This window comes from Coregonus clupeaformis, chromosome 36 (genome assembly GCF_020615455.1).
Source record: "Coregonus clupeaformis isolate EN_2021a chromosome 36, ASM2061545v1, whole genome shotgun sequence".
NCBI classification, from domain to species: Eukaryota; Metazoa; Chordata; class Actinopteri; order Salmoniformes; family Salmonidae; genus Coregonus; species Coregonus clupeaformis.
Window position 1 is genome coordinate 14,437,327 of NC_059227.1, and position 12,510 is coordinate 14,449,836.

At 39.9% G+C, this 12,510-nt stretch overlaps 1 protein-coding gene and 1 long non-coding RNA gene across 4 annotated transcripts; both read right to left on the minus strand.

Moving 5' to 3' along the window:
* Positions 1 to 645: 645 nt before the first annotated feature.
* On the minus strand, positions 646 to 11,935 carry ahsa1a (AHA1, activator of heat shock protein ATPase homolog 1a). 3 transcript variants are annotated; one of them, XM_041865354.2, is made up of 10 exons: positions 11,832 to 11,935; positions 11,377 to 11,470; positions 6,244 to 6,434; positions 4,508 to 4,590; positions 4,145 to 4,262; positions 3,931 to 4,028; positions 3,350 to 3,475; positions 1,720 to 1,821; positions 1,570 to 1,621; positions 646 to 1,165 (listed from the first exon to the last, which is right to left on the minus strand). In XM_041865354.2, exons 2-10 carry the CDS (start codon positions 11,454 to 11,456, stop codon positions 993 to 995), a joined length of 1,023 nt encoding a protein of 340 aa, XP_041721288.1. In that variant the 5' UTR covers positions 11,457 to 11,470; positions 11,832 to 11,935; the 3' UTR covers positions 646 to 992. The 3 variants fall into 3 exon arrangements, with proteins under 3 accessions (XP_041721288.1, XP_041721286.1, XP_041721287.1); XM_041865352.2 differs by lacking the exons at positions 11,377 to 11,470; positions 11,832 to 11,935 and adding exons at positions 9,530 to 9,569; positions 10,258 to 10,361; XM_041865353.2 differs by having other exon boundaries at positions 11,377 to 11,927.
* Positions 7,702 to 9,523, minus strand: LOC121552424. Its single transcript, XR_005997192.2, has 3 exons — positions 9,105 to 9,523; positions 8,805 to 8,908; positions 7,702 to 8,646 (listed from the first exon to the last, which is right to left on the minus strand). It is a non-coding gene; the product is annotated as an uncharacterized LOC121552424 (long non-coding RNA).
* Positions 11,936 to 12,510: the final 575 nt, after the last annotated feature.

Genomic DNA, 12,510 nt, shown 5'->3' on the forward strand with positions numbered 1-12,510 from the left:
GTTTAAAGGGTGTCACAATCTCCAGATCGCAACCCAATTGAACACTTTTGGGAGATTCTGGAGCGGCGCCTGAGACGGCGGTTACCACCACCATTGACAAAACATCAAATTTCTCATGGAAGAATGGTGTCGCTTACCTCCAATAGAGTTCCATACAGTTGTAGAATCTATGCCAAGGTGCATTGAAGCTGTTCTGGCAGCTCGTGGTGGCCTAACACCCTTAAGATGCTTTATGTTGGTGTATCCTTTATTTTGTCTGTTACTTGTATATCCTGTAGGATAATATATTCCTATCTATCCATCCATTCAGCTCTTGTATGATTGTATCCAAAGGACTGTCTTCTGGATGTGTTAGCTGAACTCCTACATTAATTATTGATGCCAAAACATTTTGTAATTAAATGTACATGTATCTCTTGCTGTCCATATTTCATGTGTTCTGCAATTTGTTTTGACGTCTTCATTTTGTTTAAATATGCATGTTTTTAATTATTCAGACTAATATATCTAAGAATATCAGGCTTGAGCAACCGTTTTTCCACACCATCACCGGACATAGGGTACACATTGAGCAACAATATTAACACAAGCATTCTTTTGATCATTTGTCTTGTAGTCAGTCGTCATTAAACCCCCAAAACATAATTCAGTAAAAATTTCATTTATTTCAGTATGACACACTTCAAATGTGCAGAATTGGAGATTGAGAATGCTAATAGTTAATTCCAAATATACTGTCATTCGAGGGATTTTTTCTACATCTCATTTTGCCTATAAACTCAGTAAGGTAAGTACAGACATCAAAGAAAGCCTTGAACCAATGACCCTTATACGGACTGCCAGTCTTTCAAGTGGAAAAGGCACCGTTTGTCTACGCACGATGTAGGGCTGGTGCTACAAGAGAGACTGGGCTAAAGAGAGTATTCATCCACATTAAATAATCAGGGGGGTTTTTTTCAGTTTTTTTTAAACATTATTCAGATGAGTCGATCTCAGTAGAGTCGGGCCCCGAATCCAAAAGTCTGTTTGATGGCTTCAAAGTAGTATCTCTTCCAACCCTCCTTCGTCCTATCCTCCTCTCCCGTCGGGACTCCTTTACATTCCACCTTCAGCTCAGTCTCGTTGCCTCGATCCTTCATGTTCAGGGTAATAGTCGCATAGTGCTCTGGAAGAGGGAAATCAGAGCCAGTTTTAGAATACTTTTGTAGCCAAAACAATAATATATCCAAGCCATTTATGTTACTATCCAAGGTTTCTCAAGTCCAGTTGTGGGGACCCAACAGGGTATGCAGGTTTTTGTTCCTGCCCAGTATCAACACATTGGATCCAACTAATCACATCATGCCCGTGATTAGGTTGAATCAGGTGTGTTCGTTGTAGGATGGACCAAATCCTGCATACCCGGTCAGTCCACAGGAGCAGAGTTGAGAAAGCATTGTAGAGATTACCTGTATAAAAAATACCTAAGTGGAGAAATGCTGAAATTAAGTTTTCATTGAAAGTTGCCAAGGATAGAAGGAGCAAACACAAATCAATAGAGCACCACGGGGCAAGGTGGGAAAAACCTACCACACGGCCAAGTCTTGAACCTCCATTTCATAACAATCTTTTCATCTGGGACCTAAGAAGCGGAATCCAAAACCACAGTTAGATTTGGTCATTCTCCAACAATGGGTTATGATCGATAGAACATGATCTCAAGCAGACGCGTGTCCTCACCAGCTCCATAAACTCTCCGTTGACGCTCCCCTCTAGCAGCTGAAACTTCCCTCCTTTGTCTCCGTCGACCACAGCTGCAGTATGGGTGAACGCCTGGACCATCTGCATTACGCGAGAGGATACCAGAGATTAGTCAAATCAGCATTGATTCCTAAGCCCTCAGCCAATTGTAGTCATGATTCAAAAGAGTTATGGGACGACAATTTAAAAGTAGGTTGGCTTTATATTATAATAGGCGACATTTAAGCGGAAGTAATCCACACAGAGTTAAAGTCTATTGAGGTTGCTCTTCGTTCCCTATTAAAAGCAACAGAAGCAGTGAAATCCAACATAAGGGTATTGGAGTGAATCAAAAACATTTGCACTGGTGAAATTCTTTGCAGTAGTGAAGTACAGGAGAAAAACAATAGCAAATAAAAATTATAACAAAACCTTGGTAGAACACACCATTGAAGGCAAACAAGCACATGCACTCCATTATATATATATATATATATACACTCTATCCAACTACAATTTTAGGGCAACTGAGCTTGTTAATGACATGGGTGAAGTAGTGAAGCATCTCACCATTGCCAAACTCTTGTTGTTTCAATAATCTAAAATGGTCTCATTTTAGTTGTAGTTTTTATTGTGTTGGTTTTCTTGTGCATAGTGTATTTATGCAAATTGTGTCATAATTCAGCTTTGTTGCTATTGATACTTTGTAATGTTGAATTTGTGAAATAAACCATTCTCTACTTCCTCGGTGACTGGGGAAAGGACTGGTGTGTATTCATTAGTGCACACCGTAGCAAAACGTTTTGCAACGGGAATGTTTTGTAATGAAAACCAAGTGAAGAGTTTATTTCCAAAATGCTATATAACTTTTTCACATTTGTGTTTTTCATAAGAAATTATTGCCTATGGGTACCTTCATGTTTGTTCAATATTACTGTTCTCATTTAAATTTATAGATTTGAATTCAAATGTGTTTTTTTGCAAAACGCTTTATTAGCTGGAATGGAATGTTGGTATCCTGTATATTTAACTGATATGTGGTTGTCTCACCTAGCTATCTTACGCTAAGTCGCACTGGATAAGAGCATCTGCTAAATGACTAAAATGTGAAATGTAAATGTTTTCTACACAGATCTCATTTTACAATATTTAATTATTTTTGATGTCACAAATGTATCATTTGTACAGCTGTATTTGTTATGTTTGACTGTGTAAAACCTGAGGTGGATATATAGCATTTTGCTAAAAAACATGATTTGTCTCTCAAATGAAAACATCACGTGATAGATTTTAAACAAATACATGTCTGTCATTACACAACACAATTCCATGATTAGATAGTGAAAAAACTCTTTCATAAATTCTTTAAAACAATAAATGCTAATTTACCAACATTTCTGAAAATGGATATATAGCTTTTTGGAAATAAACTCTTAAAGTGTTTATCGGAAAAGTTCAGGTTAGTCCCTCCCCGTTTCTGCCCTTTTGCGTTTGTTTGTTTCCTAGTGAATACACCCATGGACAGGTTTCCAAGCATATTACTTCCACCTTTCATGTCTGGCCCAATCAGTGATGTTGGAGGAAAGGACACAAGGAAGGGAAGCTAGTATTTGACCACTTTACTACTCACATCCTGGTTGATGAAGGTTCTGTACAGCTCGTCAGGTGAGGTGAGGAAGGTCTCCTTGAGACTAAACTTGCAGGTGGGGATCTTGACCCCTGTGCTAGGAGAGGGGGTCGATACAGAGGAGCCAATCTGGGGACATACAGACAAGCGTGATCATCCTGTTATTCATAAATCCTATGATTGTGTACATTAGGTGAAGCTCACGTGATGCTCGATAAGCTTGAATATTTAAAATCCAAAACGTGGAAGTTCAGTAGATGGATTATGTATTAGATGTATTATATGGCACTTTACATCGATAAGGGGGGGATGGGGAAATCACTTAATCCACTACCTATGTTGGAATGCTATGGAACATTTCCTACACGGTTTGTTAATGCTAGTAGGGTTTTAATCATGTTCATTAGCCCCTTGCTTCATTGGCTCTTTGATTGTGTCCCAATTATTTTCTCTTCTCCTTCTGTGTGTATTGGATTTATGTAAATATTGGCTGGAGAGTTTCCACCATTGTTAAATCCATGACGGAAGTGAAATAGAAAAGGTAGAGAATGGGGACATAAGGTAAGAAGGCAACTGCCACCCACCTGGGTTTTGTCCACTTTGACCTTTGTCTGAGTCTGCGCCGGCTGTGGTTTGCTCGCCACCCCATTCGCCGTTGGGAGGATCATGCCCTGAGTGAACTCTGCAATCATCGGAAAGGTTTAATTTCAATCAGTATCAAGCTGAACTATCACCTATAGAAATATCTCTATGAACAGGCACTAGGGTTAAAACGATTTGAATAAATAAAGGCCACACCGGATTTGAGGTGGTCCACATAGCTCCCCAGGGCAGCTCGCACTTTCTTTGCTCCCTCCTTCTTCATGAGTTCGGTGAGGGTTGTGTTGGGCTCGTCCTTACAAAGTGACACACTGATCTGTGCCCAGAAAAAAAAAAAGAGGCAAAGATTATACCCAATGTCATGGTAGGTGTGGTCTTGTTCTTTTTACTCATACAAAAGTATGGTAAGTCGCTCTGGATAAGAGCGTCTGCTAATTGACTTAAATGTAAATAACTATTTTAAAGAGTAAATAGCATTACAACCAACAGCCATCAGCTGTCGATGTGCAAATTAGCCTGAACAAACATGATCCTGAATGGCATTCTGTCATAACAACCTACATCTAGGTCGTCCATGTCATTTTCATCGGATAGGTTGGGAACTTCGATATTCCCTTTGTACTTGATTCCGGTTTTTGTAGTTCCTGGGACAGAGCGAGAGAGAAAGAGATGTCATGAAGCCTACTTTGAAGAGATACTATGACAACCCACCCACTTCTCACTAAACCCCTGGGGCTTAGTGTGCTGGAGAATATAATTAGTCTCATTGCCATGGAAACAAGTGCTACGCTGCTCTTGGTTTGGCAAAACCCTGTGTTTCAAACAAAATGTAGGCTACATTTGGCAGAAAACCTAACATATCTTATCACATGTTCAACATGAGTTCCATATAGAGTGATGTTTGTGTCTGCTAGTGTTGTCACGATACCAACATTTGACTAATGATACGATACCAGGCCAAGTATCACGATACTGAGTAGTATCACGATACCACGGGGGGGAAAATTCACAGTAGCCTAGCGTCCCATTCGCCCTGTCCCCCGGATGCTTGTTCCTGTTTTCTAAATCTTCTGCACATGTGCTACGCAAAAACATGTCAATTAAATTCACACTTCTACTCAATACAACACATTGAATTTAACTTCCCACTGTTCAGCATATAATAGAATACTGCATAGAATGGCTGATTTGCATAATGATCTGCATGTCATTGTGGCAGTATGGGAAAACACTGCATGAAACCTTCTTTACTCTTCAGTTAACACACACACCTCCCTCAAACTGTCTCCCTCTCCCTCATAAACACACACGCCACTCTCTCTCCCACAAGCATACACTGCTCCCAACTTTTAAAACATTAGGCACCAATGACTTATATTAGGCCTATATGAATCCTACCTTTAAAGCACATCTCATGAGTAGCCGCACCTTTTCCTTTCTTCCTGTGCCAATCAAATTTACATAAACCTTCTGTCAAGTTACAAGGTTGTTAGCTAGCTAGGTAACATGACTGAATAATGTTATCAAACCAATAATTAGCAACCTGGTATTAGTTTAAAACGGCCCGCGACATGGTTTGTGAAATTATATCAAATACGTGCGAATCCCAATAGGAAGAAAAAAAAAGTAGCTCCGGTAATATGGGTAATGTGTTTTTAACCGTATAGGCTAGAGACAAGCCGTTTTCTCTGCTGTAAAGCTGCAAGCATGCCTGTCGCGAAGCTATTCTCCATTTCCCCTCTCTGGCTTTCAGAGGCTGCGTGACAGCGAACTTGCAGTCTACTCAGACTGGCCTGTGCTCATGGTTATAACAGGCGCTTAAATGAAACAATGTATGAAATCTGGCTCGCTCTGCTCCAATTTAACAAACGTACAAATATAACAGAACACTCATCAGGGTCTGCATTCCCGCTCGCCATCACGGCTAGATTTTATTTAAGAAACTGATGGAGTAGATGCGCAGGAAAAACAGACGGAGAAGCGGTGAGTGAGGGATGGTAGTAGGGGATTCGGCTGGCTGATTACAGCTGTCACACGTGATATGCACATGAAAGTGAAGTGGATATTATCGGATCGGAGCATACTAATGGCTGTTGCTTAAATTCCACTGAATTTATTAAAACTAACTTTATAAACATTTGAACAGGCGCCAGAAGGTTCATTACATCCGTAGGACCGAAAAATTCAGTAGTATCATATGAAACGGTACTCTAAAATGTTGGTATCATGACGTTTTAATGGCATGATATTAACGTGGCACCGGTATACCGTGCAATTCTAGCCTCTGCTGAACTCACCAGTCCACGTCGCCTTGACGTTCCACTCGTAGAAGTAGATGAGCTTCCCCTTGCGGTTGTTGATGGACGCCTCACCGTCCAGCGTGGGGACGTCAGTGACCTCGCAGCTCCCCTCTAGGCCCTCCACACGCAACCCCAATAGGAGCTCCTTCAGCTTGTCTGTCGACCAGCCTGTCACATCACGTTCGGTCCTGTAGGCACACACCCACAATGAATATATTCAACTGGGTCGTGTTCATTGGGAACAGTCACTGTAACAAAGCATTCTGTAACAGAAACAAGCATTTGTTATTGGAGGATTTTCCTGTTTCAGCCCTTTTTCTTATATTTGGTGCCTAATGTACTTAACTAGTAAAACTGTGATATGGGAATTAAGCTGTTAACATTGACATGTTCAGTATATGTGGACCATACGAGTATCAAGACCACAACCCAGGTGTTGCCGGCATAGGCCTACAGGGAGTCAAAAGAAGGCAATCCTATTTTAATAACATTCTTATGCAAGTGAATTGTTTCCTGTAGAAATAGTTAGTACAGTTGGGTTTCACCTGTAGTTAACCAGGGGATTAATTGACAACATTTACTTAGTATTGCCTATTTACTCTATGATCTACCTCAAACCATGATCACAGCGAGTCAGATCAGAATATCTATGTAATTACCCTGAATAAAAGTAATGATCAGGTAGAGAAAACATTTACTCTCTCGCTTGTAGTTCTTTTCAGTTCAGAGGGTTGTGATCATTGCTACCGTTCGGTGTCAAGTGTTATAAATATCCCCCATCTGCACCACAGTTGTATCCCGTCCCTTGCGCTCCAGAAATAGCTTTGCCAACTAGTACATTCCAGAAGCTTCTGGACAGACAGACCATCGGGGTAAAACACATGGGAGCCTAACACTGACAAAACATTTTGATAACAGTGTAAATCTCTCCGATAAGGTGATTTATCAATATAGTCGGCTCTATTTACTCAGATTAGAAAACGCTAATTACCATCAAAGTAGACCTCATGCAAGACTGCAAATCATCTCTAGCGGACACCTTTGCCGTCAGCTCGCTAGCTACCTTGATCCAAAACGTAAAGATATTTAAAATGTGTATTTACTGTTCCATATTTTAACTAATATGTCTTATTTATGCATTTGGTCTCGTCTTGTATAGAATACTATCCTAGTAGCAGTCTAGTATTTATAACGTGCCATGAATACTAGGCTAGTATTTTTGCAAAGAAGCAATATAGCTATCTAGCTACCTACCTAGATGATATTAGCAGCATACCCTTATTTTAGCTAACCAGATCCTCTTCTCTTTAAGCCAGTGGAAGTATTTCCTTCCAACTATATGAACAAGCTGAAATCTATTTCAATTAATGGTGTCAGAATGCACTGCTGTATTAAAGCAGTTCAGAACTAACTTGTTGACATATTCTGTTGCAGAGTCACTCATTGCAGAATGTATCCATTATCATGAATAAGCATGTTTATTTGACAATGCACCTAGTCACCCATCAATCACCTCAAACACCTGAACTCCAACAATTACATTGTTTTAAAGAAATCAAAATAGTAAACAATGCATACATCTGCATTTTATACATAACATATAAACCTATGAATTTAAGTAAACATTACATTATTTAGTCATCAATGCCACATACCTGGGACATTGAAGAGCACCATATGAACTATTATTACTATCCAAGAGCACAGATTCTTCTGCTTTTCCATTTTAGGAATTAGACCAGCACAAACAACAGTGTAAAACAGCATATTGTGATTTTGGTGGGCAAGTTACAAATGGAAAAACTGGATGCTTTAAATAGTATTTGATATAAAACCTACGCCAACTCCAGCAGAATGAGAAACACACTTAACAGACTCAATACAAGTAAGCCATGCCTAAACCCAGCTATATCAACACCCTTCTTGTCGATTTAACAGGTCCATGTTGCTGCTGTCAATTGTGAGCAGCACATTTACCACTGCATTCAGTCTGAACCCCAGAATACGCAGGAGGACAGCATTACATATGAAAAAAAGGTAGTAAAAACAGTACACCACAACACTTTTAAACGTGTTACTGAGTCTAGATGTTATCAAATCAGGAGAAGAACAAGTGAAGGAAGCACTGGCAGCATAGGGAAATTGGGTGAAGGTAGGCTGAGTTTATAGAGATAAGATGGAGAGTTCCAAAGTGTCGGAAGTTGAGGGACCATAAAAGGCATAGTGTGGAATAAGGGTTAACTAGAGAGATGGTTGGCCATGGAATAAACATAACATGGGGTGCTGGTGTGCTTCTGCAGCCCTTTCAGGCCCATGTCCAGTCATTCTCGGGGTCTCAGCATGTGTCCCTTGATGTCATTCCGTCTCAGTTGCAGCATTCAAATCGTGGTCATCGTGTGTCTATGAATCACAACATTAAAGATGATGCGTGATCACAGCATTTCCACAAATTGAGCCATAGACAATACAACTTAAGCATTGAGGACAGCATTTTGTTGACAACATGGTGGTTTACACTACTGTATGTCTACTGTGTGTGAATGATGGAAGAATTTTACCCCAACTGTAGGTCCTTAGACCTGCATATCAACCAGTACTGGAACCATTGAAGACTTGGAATGCTTGCTCTCAAAGTGCTGCTTGAATGTCTTCGGGTCTGCATCTATAAACATCAAGTACAAAATGCAGGAAGTTAATCTGTGACTTAGATTGAATTCAAAGTTGACAAATGATAAACTAAGCAATACGATGCAACAAACGACTACACATATGAACGACTGTACCACACAGGCCAGTACAATAGCCTACACATGGAGAGGAACCTAAAGGCACATACAGTACCAACCAACACTACTCACCCGACAGACAGGGCAGGCGTGGACCAGTGCTGCCTTGGCTGCAGTCTTCTGGTTCACAGCTGCTCCCTTCTTAGCAGCTGCCGTCATGGCATCAGTCAACAAGTTCAACTTGAGAGTGGAGCATGCGTTATATATCAATAACCCCCCCCCAATTGTACCCATAGTACAGAATAATGACTGAAATTGGTGGACAGCTCCAGATCTGAATGGCAGGAGTGTGTATAAGCTTTTGTTCCAGCCCAGCCCAGCCCATACCTAATTACAAATCATAGCCTATCGCTGTGATTCGGTATGTTAATTATTTAAGTTGGGTGTTAGAGCTGGGCTGGGACAAAACCATTCACACACATTCGTGCTCTTCAGGACTTCATGCAATGTCTGAAACAGACCAAAGCAGAATAGAGTTACAGGTTGAAACAGCTTACCTAATTGAGAGGTGATCAGACTCAGGCACACTCATTGGTTCTAGAATAAAGAAGGTGCAAATAAGGTTTGCAATTTGGCACCAATAACATGACAGTAATTCTACCTCAAACAAATGTGTGAATACCAATCAATTTAAAACCCACCATAGCAAGGAGGACTAAATAAGGTTACATAACCTTGCCTACTAGCTATACTAATGATCTGCTGTCCAGAGGATAACAGCAAACATCTCAATGTTATCTTGCAGTAAAGTAAGCACACTGTTGACTCAAACGAGGGTGCTAATCAGCCATCTCTGAAACCTCCCAAAATGCCAGACTAAAATAAATACAGCTAGCTAGGGTAGCTATAAGTCATGTAGTCCTTGAAGTAGGCTACCCATCCCTCAACCACAAACACAAACAAACATTATCAAGAATGCCTAGCCCTAGCTTTACCATCTAAGTTAGGTAGCAAGCTAGACTTAGTTCATAAAAGCCAAAGAAAACTAAACTTGTTTTAATGAATTCCTCATGCATTTAAATGGCTAGACAAATAGACGGCTAATGTAGCCATCTAGCCAGGCTAATGTTGCTAACTAGCTAACCATAAGCTAGCTAGATAACAGGCATTTTCAATTTAAAACTTGCCCAAGACAGTTCACAGAATTGTCAATTTAAACAACTTTAGCCAATTTTTGAATTACTGAATGTAGCTAACATTAGATAGTTAATCCAGAGATTCTTACCTTTGCCTCGAATTGGCAGTCTCGTCCAGATCTTCATGGCTCTGGTGAGTGTCGTGAAGGTTGAGACAGGCATTTGTAGTTATATATGATGGCCACATTAGCAGCTAATTAGCTTTTCATTTTTGGGGGTGGTAAATACAGGCGAATATATTGATAAAAGTCACCTTGTCCGAGAGAGATTTACACGGTTATCAAAACGTGCCGCCAGGGTAAGCCTACACGAAAACATCGTCTTTATTTGAAGCGTTTCTAAAATCCACAATAGATCAAATGAATGATGGAAATTGGAACCATGTCTGTGTTTGACCGCTAGGTTTGATGGGAATTATGACTAATACTGTAGTAGACTACTACACAGAACATGAGTTATAGATCTGTAATTCTAATTGAAAGCAAGTCTAAGAAGCGGTAGATATGTTCTATGTGCACTATTTATATGCTTTCCATGCTTAAATTTAGGTTTTGCATCTTTTACTTTTGGTATTGTACACCAGCTTCAAACAGCTGAAAATGCAATATTTTTGGTTATGGAAAATATATTTCATAGCGGTTTAGATGGTACAATGATTCTCTACACTATACTTGCTTGTTTTGTCCGATAGAGTGAAATTAGGTGGAATAATTAGAAATGTAGCAACCAGGAAATGGCGGAGCAATTTCTGCATAATGCGTTTTAAAACGCAGAAATAATCTAGGGTAGAGATAGCGACGGAACACTCAACTCCGTTCTCTTACAAGAGAACGTGGTTGAGTGTTCCTCGGCTAAGGTAGATAGGGACAGTACAGCTCAGACGCTGCTGCATCTATAGCCTCTGACAACGGTGTGGCCCGGGGGGTCTGAACCTCTCACTTGATAACGACCTGCCGAAAATCACCCTCAAAACAACATAGAAATTAAGATAAAAACGGTGGTGCAGATTATGCAATGTATACGACAGCATAATCGATTCCCACAAAACATGTGATATTTGAAAAAAGCATGTTGACAGTTCTAAAATGTAAAAAGAGACGACTGACCGTGACAGAAAGTAATCATCTCTGAGTAGGCCTTTTGCCGAGGTATTTCCAACTGGATCTAAGAGTGTGCTTTCTTCAGCTATCTAGGCTAACGTTACTCACCAATGCCAGTTATTGACGTTTGTTGCATCGGCTCTCTCCTCCACGATCCAGCGTGGATCCCCTTCTCCCCATTTCGCCATGATGACAGTGGTGGCTAGTTAATGTGTTCGCTAAAGTTATTTGCTAGCTACTACCAAACAAGCTGTTCAATTGATTCCCTAAAGCTGGCTAACGTCAGCTAACTAGCAAGCTAGCAAAATGAAATACAAATGCCTATAACCAAAAAGGAAGAAACGTGACGACGAGCTACGTTAGCTGGCGTTAGTTACACAACTAGCCACAGGCTAACGTTGGTAATATAAACCTAGCTGGCAATCTGTGTAGCTTCTGTGTATGTATTTTTTACTGACAAATAAAACCAATTAATCGCTAACCAAAACATTAACGTTAGCTAAACCAACTAAGCCAATAATTTGTATTATATCTAAAACTGCGTTACGGCCGTAGATATGTACCTGAGCGCCGGTGTGCTTCTTGGTTTTATGACACTGGTTTTTCTAGAAAACTCGTTTTGAAATGCAAGGAGCTTGCGCACTCGCCGTAGAAATTACTAGAAGCGGACAAAAAATTTCTAGACGCGAACAATAAGCGGATGTAGCTACGTGCGGAAGTTCCTGTCTAAAGAAAAGGGTCGTCACTATTTGCAACAACATTAAATCATACACCTCGCCTATTTCTACAATTGATCTTATCAAAATCTGATTTTAAACCAAACCCTAACATTAACCACACTGCTAACCTTATGCCTACACTTCAATTAAGACCAAAAATCACTTTTTGTTTTCATGAATTTTTACGATATATCGACTTTGTGGCTCTGGTAACTAGTGGACACCAAAATAATAAAATATGATTACATTACAGTAATGATAACAGTATTTGATATCAATACACGTCTTAATACTAAACATACTGATATATAAAATAATCTTTGGGTTTTGATAAACAACTTATTTTTGCTTTGTTTGGAAAATGTGTGACAGGAAGATGATTCCCTCAGTCTCTCTAATAGTCATTGGTTCCACAATAGGCTTTTATTAAGAAATCATAACAACATTGTCACTATTTGGACGTTTTAATGGAAATTATGAATAATTGTGAATTATTAAAATGACACAATATCAGATTGGCAGC

Coding starts and splice junctions, on each gene's coding strand:
- ahsa1a (XM_041865352.2), bottom strand. CDS start 10,330: ATGCCTGTCTCAACCTTCACGACACTCACCAGAGCCATGAAGATCTGG. Junction 4,263..4,507: donor ATGACATGGACGACCTAGAT/GTAGGTTGTTAT, acceptor TTCTGGGCACAG/ATCAGTGTGTCACTTTGTAA. Junction 1,622..1,719: donor ACGGAGAGTTTATGGAGCTG/GTGAGGACACGC, acceptor TCCGCTTCTTAG/GTCCCAGATGAAAAGATTGT.